Below are 13,943 nucleotides of genomic sequence, written 5' to 3'. Positions count from 1 at the left end.
TCTATATCACTAAAGCACTTCTGGATGGATGCAAACTGCATTTCGTTGCCCTGTACCTGTGCATGTGCAATGACAATAAAGTTGAATTCTATTCTATTCTTTCTTGGGTAGTTATCAAGGGTTATATAATTGAATAAACTGACTTTTTAGGAAGTTGAATAAGTTTTTGTGCACATAAAACAATGTACAGCGACATTTCTTTCTTACATTTGTTTTGTCTGGCTTTAAAGCCAATATCAGAAATGAAAGTTGTTATAATTGTAAAGCGCTTTGAGGGCCCCGAAAAGCGCTATATAAATGCGCAATCCATTATTATTATTATTATTATTATTATTATTATTATTATTATTATTATTATTATAAGCTTATTAAATCTGAGAACAAAACAGAAGAGAAATCCCCTTTTAAAGTCATCTTGTAAGTAGTCTGATTCACTATAGGAGATGAAGAAGTTCTGGATTTTACGTACTAGCATCCTACACTTCCTTTTCCTTCATAGAATTTAAGCCCTAGTTGGACTAGGTTTCCCTTGTGACATGCATTTGTTTCTTCTCTCATTCTGCCTGTGTGTTTGGCAGGAGAAGTACTTGTTTCATCACCCTGTCGCTCCTTCCCAAGTCCGGGAGTTGAAGGAGTGACGATGTGAGACTGACATTGGGCTAATGTGCAGGAAATCTCTGTGCTTGTGTGTCCAAACGTTTCACTGGTACTCTAGAAACTGCCAAAGATGGTAGTCACCGAGCTAATGCTGAACTGTGCTGCTTTAATATGGTATCTCGGTGAAACTGTTGTTAGCAAAGTGTGACATCGAAGTATGGCTAACGGTAGTTTCCATCTTCTCTGCTGCTGCCCACAGACTATGTGAGGAGCAGTGGGAAAGTCCCAGAGGAGGCTGTCGTTGATGAGGAGGCCATCCTGACTCTCCTGGAGAACAGTCAGTCTTTCCTCCCACTCTCCCAGACATCCAACCACTCGACCCTGTTAGGTAACACAGCCTCTTTCATTCGTGCACGTTTTTAATTTTCTATGCTCGATTTTGCTTCCCATGATTAAACTGTGATTTTTAGGTGATAATTTTAAGGCCGTCTTCCGCAAACAGCATTTCAAAGATGCCGATTCAGTGGTCGGGTCATGTGACTTTGACTCCAGAAGCTTCTGAAATGGATTTTTATGGCTGTTTTGGATTGTTGTCCTGTTGTAAAAGCCACTTTTTTCCCCTTTCCATCCATATTTTCTGATATTTAGTGGATTCTTTCCTCCATATACATCTGGTTCTTGTCCACTTGGCTGCCACTACACCCTGAAAGGAGAAAATATTGACCTCAATGCTTAACAGCTGTCCAAGTGTTGTTTTCTTTAGTAAAAAGCATCTTTAGTTTCTTCTTGTTCTCTTCTACATTTTAAATTCTTCTAAGTTGGTGGCCAAAAACTTGTGAATAAAAGTTTGTAAGCAGACGACATTTCTAGCTTTGATTAACTGGCTGATCTGGAGAGAAAGTTATTGCGTACAGCTGTCTGATATTGTCTGTGTGCTTTATTTTGTCCTCCATGCAGACAGCAGCCGGGACCAAGCCATCATTGACTTGCTGGCAGGCCTGGAGGACGATGGTTTCTGCAGGACACCCGCTAGGCAGAATTCCCAGTCCCGCTCACTCCCCGGTGTCACGAACTACAACTGCAACAGTGATGAAGAGGAAGCAGGCCCAGAACTGGACAAGGAAGAGGCAGAACTCAGTGTTATAATGTCACAGCGTTGGGACAGCGACCCTACTGAGAGTGCTTCCTCTCAGAGGCATGTTTATCTCTGCATGGTTGAAGGCAAAAGTATAACCATCAGTTTTAGAGTATGTTGTGCATCAAAATGTTTTCATTTTTTAGTAATAAGTACAAGTGTAAGCTACACCTTTTTTGTTTCTGGTTGTATCTTAAATAAATAGGTGAGCGATCGCTGTACACGATCTGTGAGTCATCCCCAGTGAGCTCTGCCTGGGCATTTTTCTTTAATAATACGGTTCCTGTCGTTGGTGTGTGTGTGCACAGACCCTGCATGAAGGAGACAGAAAACTGCTTCAGTGATGCCCAGCAGGAGTCCTCTGACGAAGACATGGAGTGGAGTGGAAACAACTCTATGTTCGCTAACCTGTCCATCCCGCAGCTCGATGGCGCCGCAGACGAGAGCAGCGGTGAGTTGTCCTATGATGAGATGTACTGATAAAGCATGAAGTGTCAGCTTGCTTTGATGCCCATCTGACACCCCCCACTGATTCACGCTCTGTCAAGTATGTCAGGAGACGGGATCTGATAGCTGCTACAGAAGACAAAGTTAGTATGATTTTTAGTTTTGGCTCTATGACCTGACAGGCTACAATTTGATGCCAGACTCGGGGGTAAAAACTGACTCTCTGGGGTTAATTAACTGTTCCGTTTTTAGAGCGCGCATGTGTGTTTGGAAAGATGACTACAACTTCATAGACTGGTAATAGACTCATTGTACATGGACAACAAAATATGGGTACTTCACGCCAGCTGTGCAGGAATAAATAACAAACAGGAGAAATGTATACCGTCGAGAAGAATATCATATGCTTTATACTTATTATGAATTGTTTTTATATATTTAATAACTCATTATAGATATAAGATCTGTCTGCATATATTCACATAGAAGTATTATCAGTCCATAGCATGACCATATTTGAGCTGTTATTTATCACCCCACCTGCATTAGATGACTTTATCAGTAGCTCAACTGGGCCAAAAGCAGAACAACTACATTATCAGAAGAGCCAGAGCAGAGAATGAGGGACAAGCTTCCTGCTGATGCACATGTTAGTGATGTTCTAGTTGCCCTGTGTCTTATGTAGAGCGATGGTCACTTTCTTATTGAGCTTAAATTATGAATTTTGGCATTCAACATGTTATAATGGCATAGAAATATTGTAGTAGTTTGACTTTTTAAAATTTAAATTAGTGCTGTCAGCGTTAATAGCATTAAAATGACGTTAACGCCATTAACGCGGAAAATCTCGGTTAGCAGGTTAACACGTGTGCAGGGCTGCATGGTGCTAATGCGTTGATGCCGCATTAGTGAAACGTTTGGGGTGATCCACGTTAACTCGTTAACGGAGAATTGCCGTGTTAATGCGGTTATGGCGTTAACGTCCTTTTAACGAGATTAACGCTGACAGCACTAATTTAAATATATCAAAATAGTGATCGATCTCACCCTGGGGTTTTGGGCTAAGATTCATGGGTGATTGCGCTGTCTGATCAGATGAATTTCAGGTTAATTTCTTGCAGCTGTGGATACTAACTGATATGCCTCTTCTTCTCACATGCTGTATCCATAGATTCCTCCTTAACAGATAGTGGCTCAATGACGCAGTCTTCGCTTACGGCCACTGAAAAGATGTTGGGCAAAAGAAATCCCATCCCAGGGGAGACGGTCCACCTTGAGCCACCATCTACAGCTAAGATCCTTTTGGAGTGCAAGCATCCCGAGCACATACCAGTTCACGTGTTGGACACGGAGCAGCCGCTTGACAAGCACTTTCAGTTAAAAAGCAGTCAGGACAGCAGTAGTGAATGTTTGACAGGGTTCAAGGTGAATAAAGAAATCCCCTACATCCAGCCAGTCAAGCACCCTATTCCCTGCATATTAGCCAATCACCCTGAGGTGTCTCCCATCTGCATGGACAAAGAAGAACTACGACCTTTGTACACCTACGATAAGAAAGCTTCGATAGCTTTGGATAAGACGGATATTGAAAGTTTCCCATTTGGTAATGGAAAGGTCGCCAAGGACAGGAAGAAGTACAGCAGTATAAAGAATGTAGAAACAAACCGTCTGTCCATTCTTCAGAACCACAGGGGCTTTTCTCTCTGTTATTCTGAGCTGAGAAACTGCTCAGCTAAGACTGACCTGGAACTGAACACGAAAGACAATAAAAGCCCCCTTCTGAGGAGCATCACATCAGCCCCATCGACCTTGAAGGAGGACGAGTTTCTTGATCCTCATGAGGACGAAATTGGTAAAGACGGCGAGGAAGGAGATGTCGGTGAGCTGAAAATCAGGTACGAGGACTATCAGGAAAATAAGACTGAGAGGACTATTGTTGCCCAGCAGGAGGCACACTACAAGTTTTTCCCCAGTGTCATTCTCTCCAACTGCCTCAGCAGAAAGAAACCTGGGAACAAGAAAATGGCTGACACCTGCAGTAAAGTAGAACAAGCCCAACCTCGCAGGTCTAAGCTAAAGATGAACAAAAAAAGGCTAGGTATGACAGGACCTAGGAACAAATTAAAGATGGTCCAAAGCTCTACCTCTGATGGCCAGATTAGCACCGGCATCACCTCAGTAACACCTGCTAGTCCTGTGACTACGGACACTGAAATGCTGATTTCTGAGGATCATCAGGATTTACAAGAGGCCGAGTTGATCAAAGAGGAAACGATTGTGAAAAATGAGTCTGAAAGTGAGGAGCGGTCCATAGGTGAACAAGCAGAACCACAGCCAGAGCCCCTTGTCTCCAGCTCTGCTACCAATTCCTATTTTTCTGAGGAAACTAAAGACTCTACTGAGGATGTGGTAAGCCCACTGCAAGATTTGTCTGCCAAAGTCACCTGTACTAAACCGTCAGCACTGCCAGGTAGTAAATACACCCTGAGGACCAAACGGAAGATGAAATATGATTCAGAGGATGGGGAACACTCAAGTGCTACTCGTTCTAAAAACCTAGCTTCTGTCAAAGAACGACTTAAGGACAATGATGTCTCAGGTGGGCAAGAAGTAAAGTATCAGAGAAGACGCAAGAAGGAACCTCCTATTATTATAAAGTACATTATTATTAACAGGTTCAAGGGAGAGAAAAACATGCTGGTGAAGATGTCCAAAGTGAATGCAGCTGAGCAGTTGGTGGTGTTGACGCCAGACAAGCTAGAGCACTATAAAAAACTGGCTCCTCTCAAGGATTTCTGGCCCAAGGTACCAGAATCCACTGCTGTTAAGTTTCCCGTGACTGAACCAAAAGCCAAAAAACATCCCAAAAGAAAGGCAAAGGTTAACTCCACAAATAAAAAGACTATCAACAACTCCTCCAAACCTCTGATCAGACAGGGTGAAAGGGTTCAGAGGCCAAAAGGCCGCAAAAAAGCCCCAGTCCTGCCATCTCTGCCACCCCCTAGACCATGTTACTGTGAGTTGGCACATGACTATGATGTTGACTATTCAGATGTCATGGTAGAGTTGGGCTACCTCTCAGATAGATCCCAAAGCCCGAGAGACTCAACGCCTCCACGCTGTTGGTCCCCAAGTGACCCCCTCATGAATACCAGGAGTTCAAAAGAGCTGATAAATCCACACATTGACCCATGTCTTAGTTCTGCTTTCCAAAAGCCACATAGATCGTCTACAGCCAAAGGAGCATGTAGTAAGTGTCAAACTGCCAAACCCAAGAGACTGTCAGATGCTAAAAGGAAAACAAGTAAGTCTGCAGAAAAGCCTAAAACTGAGAAGGCAAAACAAGGTAATCCTGCTATTTCGAGGCAGAGGATCAAAGCTGGAGGGGCTGTCAACAGTTCTACAAGCACTACAAGACCTAGAAGGTCTCGTAAAAAGAAAACAGAGGAACCCAAAAGCCATGACTTAAGTAAAGAGAGCTCCCAACTCCTTTTCCCAGAGGATGAGTTGCCTCCTTCTCAGAACTCTTCACAAGAGGTTCCTCCATTTCAACAGCAGGTGGGCAAAGACAGCCAGAGCACGTCCCAGACTCCATCTACACCAGAAAGGAACTCAGTAACCAAGTTTATCAAGCCAAAGGTTGAAGACTGTGAGACTTCCATCATGGAGGTCAACCAAAGCATTTCGGCACCTGCTCAGACGAAGCAGCAAGCTTGTCAGACCACCGTGGTAAAGGCAGAGGATTCACAGGATTATTGCACAGACTTTCTGCCTCCAGTACAGGAACACAATAAAGATGCCCAGCTAAAAGAAGGTCTCCCACACTCAGGCCCCAAGAACGGGGAGATCCCCCCTCTCTCTGAGACCCCATCTGGCTTGGCTGTCCTCAAGAAGCTTCTTCAGACGAGGCAGAAGGGACAGCCCCTTCCCATACAAGTGGTTGGTACAGCAAGCCACTCTACAGCCATAGCCCAGGCGGCAGCACTTCTAATTCCCACCACTAAACCCACTAAATCCAGAAAAGCCCCCACCCTCACTTCTCGGAAACCCAGGGCCCCAAAATCTACCACAGCAAAAGAAAAGGGGCCGAGAAACAGGAAAGGCAAGACAAGCAGTACTCAGCCAAAACTGTCAGTAAAGCAGGAGGGAAGCATGTCAGATGAATGTCCCCTCTTCCTGTCAGACCCGGGACTGGACAGATGCAATTTCATAGAGGACAGCTTGTCACCAGAGCTCCCGCACAACTACACATTTGATATAAATGCTATCGATCAAACAGAGTTCTCCAGTCCGTACAGTGGCAGTCAGTTTGTCGTGACTGATAAAAATTTACCGGTCAAATTCCTGAGTGACATCAGCCAGGATTCTGTATCTGCTCAGGCGCCGGACTCCGAAAAGAAACTTGACAGGCTGCTTTGTTCTGGGGAGGATCTTCAAAGGGGCTCTGACTGCAACAGAGCAAGGCCGGACAGCCCCGACCTTTTAGATGGGCATACGAACCGCGAGCCTACATCAAGCCTCACGTCCCTCAAGAGCAGAGAGTGGGACTTCTCTTTAGGTAAAGCCCACACGCTCAGCCCCTTTCAAGACTTTCACTGTGAGAGGAAAGAGCTGCTCTTTTCAGTTTTCGACTCACTGCCTTTAAGCTCCGCTTCATTCGTCGACCACGAGGGCTCACCAACAGGTGAGCTGCCGGAGGGCATTGACGGACTAACATCCACCACCCCCAGCAGCTCTCCACGCTCCATCAGCTCGCTATCACAGGTGAGGGCAAGCCAGCTGCAGCGAGGGACAGCGGCCGGAGGAGCCCACATTCTCAAGCCCCTCATGTCCCCTCCCAGCCGAGAGGAGATCCTCAGCACTCTTCTGGACCTGGAGATGTCAGAGGCCACCTTCCTGGAGCCTTTCTGCAGTGACCCCTCTGATGCCCCAGGGAAGCCAATGTAAGAGTAACAGCAACAGTAACCATCATCTAGCATGCATTATTTACTAAATATAACAAAATAAATGTATTAGATTCTGGCTCTTATGTGAAAACTTTACTAACTCAGGGGTGTCAAACTCAAATGCACAGTGGGCCAAAATTTAAAACTGTCGCAGGCTAACATTAATATTTATTGAAAAAAAATCTTCCTCCAGATATAAGAATTAAACTTTTCTTATGGACTTAAACAAGTTTTGCTGAAAAGCTGAATATGGAACAAGCAAAGCTTAATACTAAACAATATATATTAGGGGTGCAACGATACACAAAATTCACGGTTCGGTTCGATACTTTGGTGTCACGGTTCGATATTTTTTCGATCCAAAAAAATGTTCATGCCTTTTTAATTTGTCATTTATTAAAATTATAAATATATATTTTAACTCAAAAGTACAGTTTTTAAATTTAATGTTGCTGAAACAAAGTAATAAAAAAAAAAATCTGATTGAGGAATCACTCATCTTTGGAAAAGAGAGTTTATTACAGAGAAATGTCTCTTTCCAAAATGAAAGCTATACTATCCGCTTCTTCTGGGCTATATTCTCAGCAGCATATTAAACATATCAGGTCCCCATAAGGAGAATCATGTGCTAACGGCTGTCTAAATGACTCGGGTAAAGTTAGTAGCATGCTTGCTTGTTGTTTTTGTCTGCTTCCACTTGTCTTTGCACTAGGATGATGTCGGAGTAAATGTGCAGTCATATTCGTTGTGTTCCCACTAGTGCTGTCAGCGTTAATCTCGTTGAAATGACGTTAACGGCACAACACGGAAAATCTCAGTTAACGAGCTACCCCTGATCGCCCTGTGCGTGGGGCTGGACGGCGTCAACACGTTAACGAGCTAACTGCGCTAACACACTAGTTCCCACCAATGTAATTGAGCATTGCATGGCACATCCAACATACTGTTTTACTTTAGTTCATGACTCGCTTACCTTCGGGGTCATACGTCACATGAAAACCAAAATAGTTCCAAACACCAGATCTGAATGAGGGTGGGGGAGGTTCAATTTGCCATGTTGCAAGGAGAGCTTAACTTCTGTCTGCTAGCTTGCCCTGCGCTCAGTGAATCTGCGTTCGACTACTCCGCCTAGGCTGCACTGTCGAGCGCAGATCCACTGAGCGCTCAACACAGACAGCATCGACAGAAGGAAAGTTGATAAAATAAATTAAAAATTTTGTATTGTTCGATACATATGCATACCGAACCGAAAGCACTGTATCGAACGGTTCAATATCGAGTATCGTTGCACCCCTAATATATATATTAGCTGTATAATACCAGTAGGCCAGCTCTAATAGTAATTTGGTATGGCTTTGTGGGCCAAATGTAATTAGGCTGCGGGCCAGAGTTTGACACCTATGATCTAACTGATTGTGATGGTTGGTAAGGTTTTATATTTGTTTGTGGGATTTTTTTAGCTTCCCTCACAGGCTTTTTAATTGGGTTGTAAAACATCTTAATCGACAAAGTACTGCAATAAATAAAAGGAAGGTTGTCAGATAAGAGAATAGAAGTCCAGTGAGGAAAGAGTTTTAGCATTTGTTTTAGACTACAGCAAACTCAATCCTTTATCATTAAATGTCTGAAATTTCCATATGTTCAAAAAGAAATCCACTGATCTGGCTCTGTTTTATACTGTCTACATGATGATTTATTGTAATTCAAATGGAAATGAGTGTACTGATCCTTTCCTCGTCTTTTCTCCAGGGAGGTCGGTGGCCGTAAGCTAACAGTGGGCACTCGGCTAGCTCGGGAACTTGCAGAGTTTGGTGGAGACCTGTCCCTGGAAGGCCTCCATTTCTGGAAGACGGCCTTCTCGGCCATGACGCACCCCGCCACCACCGTTATCTCATCTTGTCAAGGAGCAGAGGCTTCAGAGACAAATAAACAACAGGCAGAGGGTGACCTATCCTCATCCAGCGATAAGAAGGTGGTGCTTTTGCCCTGCAAAAACCCACCAAGCCGCAAGCGTGTGCAGGTGTGGCTAAAAGCTAGAAAGCAGTATGAGAGTCTACAAAAAGGCAGGAGAGAGTGTGAGGTGCTGAAGACAGAAAGGGCTGGTCTGGAGGTGGAGGAACATGGGAGCTCAGAGAGAAGCGAATTGCCAGCTGCTGACAGAAGCTTGAAGGTTGAGCTCTGTGGTAACTTTTCCTGTACCAGAACTCAAAGGAGAAAGAAACAGAGCCTGTCTTTAATCCTGTCTCCGCTGGAGAATACAAGATTGAGGTGTAAATCCACAGAAGCAAGTCCAGTTTCAGATAAAGGCAGTGTCTGTCTTGAACAGGAGGACAAAAATAAAGAGGATGATGATGATAAAACCACCTGTCCAGAGTCCCCAGAGCTGCCTACATGGCAGCAGTCCCATCAACCAAGCCCCTCTGGCCAAGGACAGCTCAGTGAGAGCAAGCCAGGTGAAGACTCTCCAGAACCGCTATCACCTATGCGCTGTAATTCCCCAGAGCTGCTAAGAGGGAACAACAGTCCCTCACCTCTCGCTGTCAGTGACAGGGATGAGAGGAGAACCAGTCCCCAGCTCATTCACAGCACCCCTTTCTTGAGGAGGCGATGGAGAAGCAAAGAAGATCTGGATCCAGTGTGCAGCACACCCATATCTCAGGGTAAGGAATGTGCATCTGTCTCCTTTGATGTTGTGACACCATCAACTGTTAGAAAGAATTGCGGTAAATCCTAACTTGGGAAAATTCAGCATGGAGTTTCTGTTATTAATATTCACTGTTATTCACTCCTTCTCTGGTCTAATTCCCGCTGCAGAGGATCCTGTTTCTCAGAGACTTCAGCAGAGGAGGCGGAGCCAGGCAGACCCCCTGAGAAGAGTGTTACTGACCACGCAGATGAAGGTCAAAAACTGATTGTGATTTTTCTTTTTAGACTTTTAAAACAAAAACTACAAGCCGCACGGGTCAGAAAGTCAACTATTTAGTATCACTCCAGAACATTGCATGTAGCAGTCCTGTCTCTCAGGTCGCTGATCGTTTGATGTGCCTGTGATTTCCTCCTAATTCCAACTTTTCTTGTCATGTTTTTTTTTTTTTTTTTATCCTCCACAGAATCAGTTTGCTGCTTTGAATGTGCCAAAGAAAGATAACTCTCAGATCGAAGGGCCAAGTATAGCCAACTCCTACGGCTTTAAAGTCAGCATGCAGAACCTACAGGATGCCAAAGCTCTGCATGAGGTAAGTCTAGGGCAACTAACCTGTAGCTCTTTTCCAAGTCGATGAATAAATGGCTTTGTTCTGGTTAGATGTTGGTTTTGCTTTGTTTTGTTTTTAAGAGAAAGTGTCCACCTGATTGGGAAGAAGGATTTATTTCCCCAAGTATCATCACAACATCCTGCTTTCGACTTTGACTGTCCTATCGCCAAATCGATATGCTTTACACAAAACAACTAAATAAAACCAAGACACACCCAGCTTTGAATGTAGGCCTGAGTACAGGTGTTTTGAATGTATGCACAGATTTGATTAAGTTCAAGCTTTTTCCAAAAAGGCCTGAACGTAACTGAGATCACTGCCAGCACACGTAGATCTCATTAAATTCAAAGAGAGGTTTGTCACGTTTTCATGGTTTCAGGCCTCTTTAATATCTCTTGAATACTGTAATTTCTGTTAGAGTGGATGGTTTATTTATTTATATTAATGATTGAGCTAAATACGAAATAAAAGACTGTGGTTTAACAGGCAGAGGGTGACAGGATGTGCTGCTTTTAGTCTATTAAACCTCAAATGTATTTGTTTCCGCCTCCATCTTCAGGTCCAGCACCTGACACTGATGACCATGGAGCTTCATGCAAGAACCCGCCGTGACCTCGAACCTGACCCCGAGTTTGACCCCATATGTGCCTTATTCTACTGCTTCAGTTCAGATACCCCCCTGCCTGATGTAGACAACACCCAGCTCACAGGGGCCATCGTGGTAGATAAAGACCATCCAGGTTCCGGCCAAGGTGAAGCACGCGAGCGGTGTTTTCCTCCGAGAACATAAGGTTCGATCACTAGTTTTAAAGCCACTAGATAATTGGCTGGTTTTTTTTTTTTCTGTTTCTAATCGCTCCCGCAGGATCCAGAGGAAGAACGCCGTTGCTGGTCAGATCAGGTGTTTCTGGGCTGCAAGTGACATACGCTGCTGATGAGAAGATGCTGTTTGACGTGTTGGTCACCATCATGAGGAGGTGTGTGCAACTGTTTTATGAAAGGGAACCAAGGGCAGAGTTGCTGCAACTGTAGTGCATCATTACTATCATTTAAATTTGCCTTCATTGTAGATTTTACACCTCCTACAGGGGTGGGGGTGGGATTTGTTTTGAGAAATGATCTCCATCTGCTAACACGGTCTGTTCTGTCAGATTTGACCCGGACATCTTGGTGGGCTACGAGGTGCAGTTGCATTCTTGGGGCTACCTCCTTCAGCGGTCCTCAGCACTTGGAGTGGATCTGTGCCAGCAGCTGTCACGAGTGCCAGGTACAGCCAGGAGCCACTGAAAAGTAGTCCCTGCTGTGGTACCCAGTATGGCAGTTCAGGGGACGCAGAAGTAAAGATTTGGGGGTTTTGAGAGGAAGCTACTTTCAGCCGCTGGTAGCTTTCAGCAGGTAGCTCTGCATGTTCGATTTAGACACAAACAGTGACGACTTAACCTCTACACCCTCAGGCACACTGAAGAAGTGAGTCTGAAAGTAGGTGAATAAAATCAAAAACCATACCTGATTGTAATTTAAGATTGTCTTCTCATGCAGCTCTGATCCATACTTTTGGCCAAAGATGTTTCTTTCTTCAATTTGATTACTTTTTTTAAGGAAGTGGATGAAGTCATAGGGAGCTAGATCAGATAATTCAGTACAGGTGGTTAGCCGGGGTTACACAGTAGTGCACAGTTATGGTCACTTCTGCCGAAAGGTCTCCCCCCTCCATGTGGGCAGCCAGACCCTGGCAGACAAATGTGCACAACCTATGAAGAGAGTAAGCAAAGACACTTCTGAGGCTTTTGACTCCAGTGAAAGGCGGTGTCCATGGGACACGACAGTGAGACTCACTTGCCTCAAAAACTGTCAGTTTAGTGTTCATGACTCAATAATAAAGGGAGAGATCCATCTGCTGACCAAAAAGAACATAAACACTAGTCTCATTTTGCAAAAAAACATCTCAATGATTCCAAAATTCTCTGCAAAATATTCTGTGGATTGAAGGAAGAAGAGTTGAACTTGTTGAGTCCTGTTACATCTGGAGTTGGCTGTTACGAGAACATCATGTCATCAGTTAAACACGGTGGTGGTAGTGTGATGGTCTTGAGCTGCTTTGCTGAGACTTTCTGTAATCGATGGAACCATGAGCTCTGCTCTCAACAGAATATCCTAAAGGAGAATGTCCAACCATCAATTCATTGCACGAAGCTCCAGTGATGTTACATATGAGGAGAATGATCTGAAATGCCTCTGAAGAAAAACGTGTAGTGGAAGTTTTGGCGTGGCATAGTCACAGTTCAGATTTCTATTCAAATTCAGATGCTTTGCCGTGGCTTTAAACGGGCCATTCATTTTCCAAAACCCTCAAATGAGGCTGAATTAAAGGTTTATTTTTGGCATGGGGGCAGGTAGGCTTCGAGAACATTTTCCCTTAATGCATGACACTATCATTTAAAAACTGCATTTTGGATTTAGTCAGGTTGTCTTTGTCAGATTTTAATGTTAGACAGTCCGGAACGTGACAAATATGGAAAAAACTAAAGTGACAAAGGGGGTGAATACATCTTCCCATCTTCCTGTCTCACTAGGTGTGAAATTCCCTCTTAAAATGTGCTTGTGACTCATCAGGGTTGATCCACAATTAGCAGCTGGCACTAAATGTGCAGCCACATATTAAACACGCGCAGTACTTTACTGTGCATCCCTGTTATTGAATCTGACAGTGTGAGTTTGGCTAATGAAAGCCAGTACATGGTGTGTGTGCTGGATCTGGTGCATAATGTAGGTACACATTGTAGATAATATAAGTGCAAACGTGTAGCCCCATTTTTGTGGTGTGCCTGTGACTGAGTCTTGATACAGCATGTATGTGTATGTGTTTGCCTGTATAAGTGTGCGAATGTGTGATTCCCTTTGAGTGTGTGTGTGTGTGTTTGTGTACTCGAGCTGAATGGAGAGCCTCTGGCGGCTTCCCTCCTCTGTAATCGGCTGCCTGTCTGGCTCTGTGCGTGTCCTCAGGTGACTCCAAAGAGAACCGCTTTGCTGCAGAGAGGGATGAGTACGGAGCCGACACCATGACAGAGATCAACATCATCGGGCGCATCACCCTTAACCTGTGGAGGGTGATGAAAACTGAGGCAGGTGTCCTGGCATGACCTCCTCACAGCTTTGTAGCTCGTGACCTACTTTCTGTCTTTCCACTTGTTTTTCCAGCACGGCTCTCCCCACTTTACTTTTTCTGCTGCTGCTTTTTCTGTGACTCTTATTTTTTTCATAGTTTCATATAAAGTGAAGCTCTCGTATTAACAAATAAAAAATGTTATCATCAAGTAGTTATTATTGTCTTTACATTCCCTCAACCCCTGTGACTCCAGTTTTCTCTGTCCTGTTGTTTGATTCTGTTTACTGTGAGCTGCTGCTGTCTGAACTGGTCCAGTTGTTTTGCAGCTTTATGCTGTGTGCTCTGCTGCTTTTGGATTAAAACTACTTTTTTTTCTCTCACCAAGAATACACGGGGATTCCCTCAGTCAGCTAGGATATATAGATATAGATATATATAGATATAGATATAGATAGATA

At 44.1% G+C, this 13,943-nt stretch overlaps 1 protein-coding gene across 2 annotated transcripts in view; it reads left to right on the top strand.

Moving 5' to 3' along the window:
- The window catches only part of rev3l (REV3 like, DNA directed polymerase zeta catalytic subunit), an 84,488-nt gene that overhangs the window by 60,033 nt on the left and 10,512 nt on the right, over positions 1 to 13,943 (top strand). For both annotated transcript variants that reach the window (XM_082505281.1, XM_082505282.1), the window contains 11 exons: positions 857 to 985; positions 1,555 to 1,792; positions 2,041 to 2,183; positions 3,351 to 7,122; positions 8,875 to 9,785; positions 9,940 to 10,025; positions 10,236 to 10,361; positions 10,939 to 11,131; positions 11,245 to 11,356; positions 11,531 to 11,646; positions 13,383 to 13,501. In XM_082505281.1, coding sequence (XP_082361407.1) covers positions 857 to 985; positions 1,555 to 1,792; positions 2,041 to 2,183; positions 3,351 to 7,122; positions 8,875 to 9,785; positions 9,940 to 10,025; positions 10,236 to 10,361; positions 10,939 to 11,131; positions 11,245 to 11,356; positions 11,531 to 11,646; positions 13,383 to 13,501 — 5,945 coding nt within the window. The remainder of the gene's footprint in view (positions 1 to 856; positions 986 to 1,554; positions 1,793 to 2,040; positions 2,184 to 3,350; positions 7,123 to 8,874; positions 9,786 to 9,939; positions 10,026 to 10,235; positions 10,362 to 10,938; positions 11,132 to 11,244; positions 11,357 to 11,530; positions 11,647 to 13,382; positions 13,502 to 13,943) is intronic.

The sequence above is a fragment of the Aulonocara stuartgranti genome (genome assembly GCF_965226115.1).
Source record: "Aulonocara stuartgranti genome assembly, chromosome: 15".
NCBI classification, from domain to species: Eukaryota; Metazoa; Chordata; class Actinopteri; order Cichliformes; family Cichlidae; genus Aulonocara; species Aulonocara stuartgranti.
This window is presented reverse-complemented; position numbering and strand designations above follow the sequence as displayed.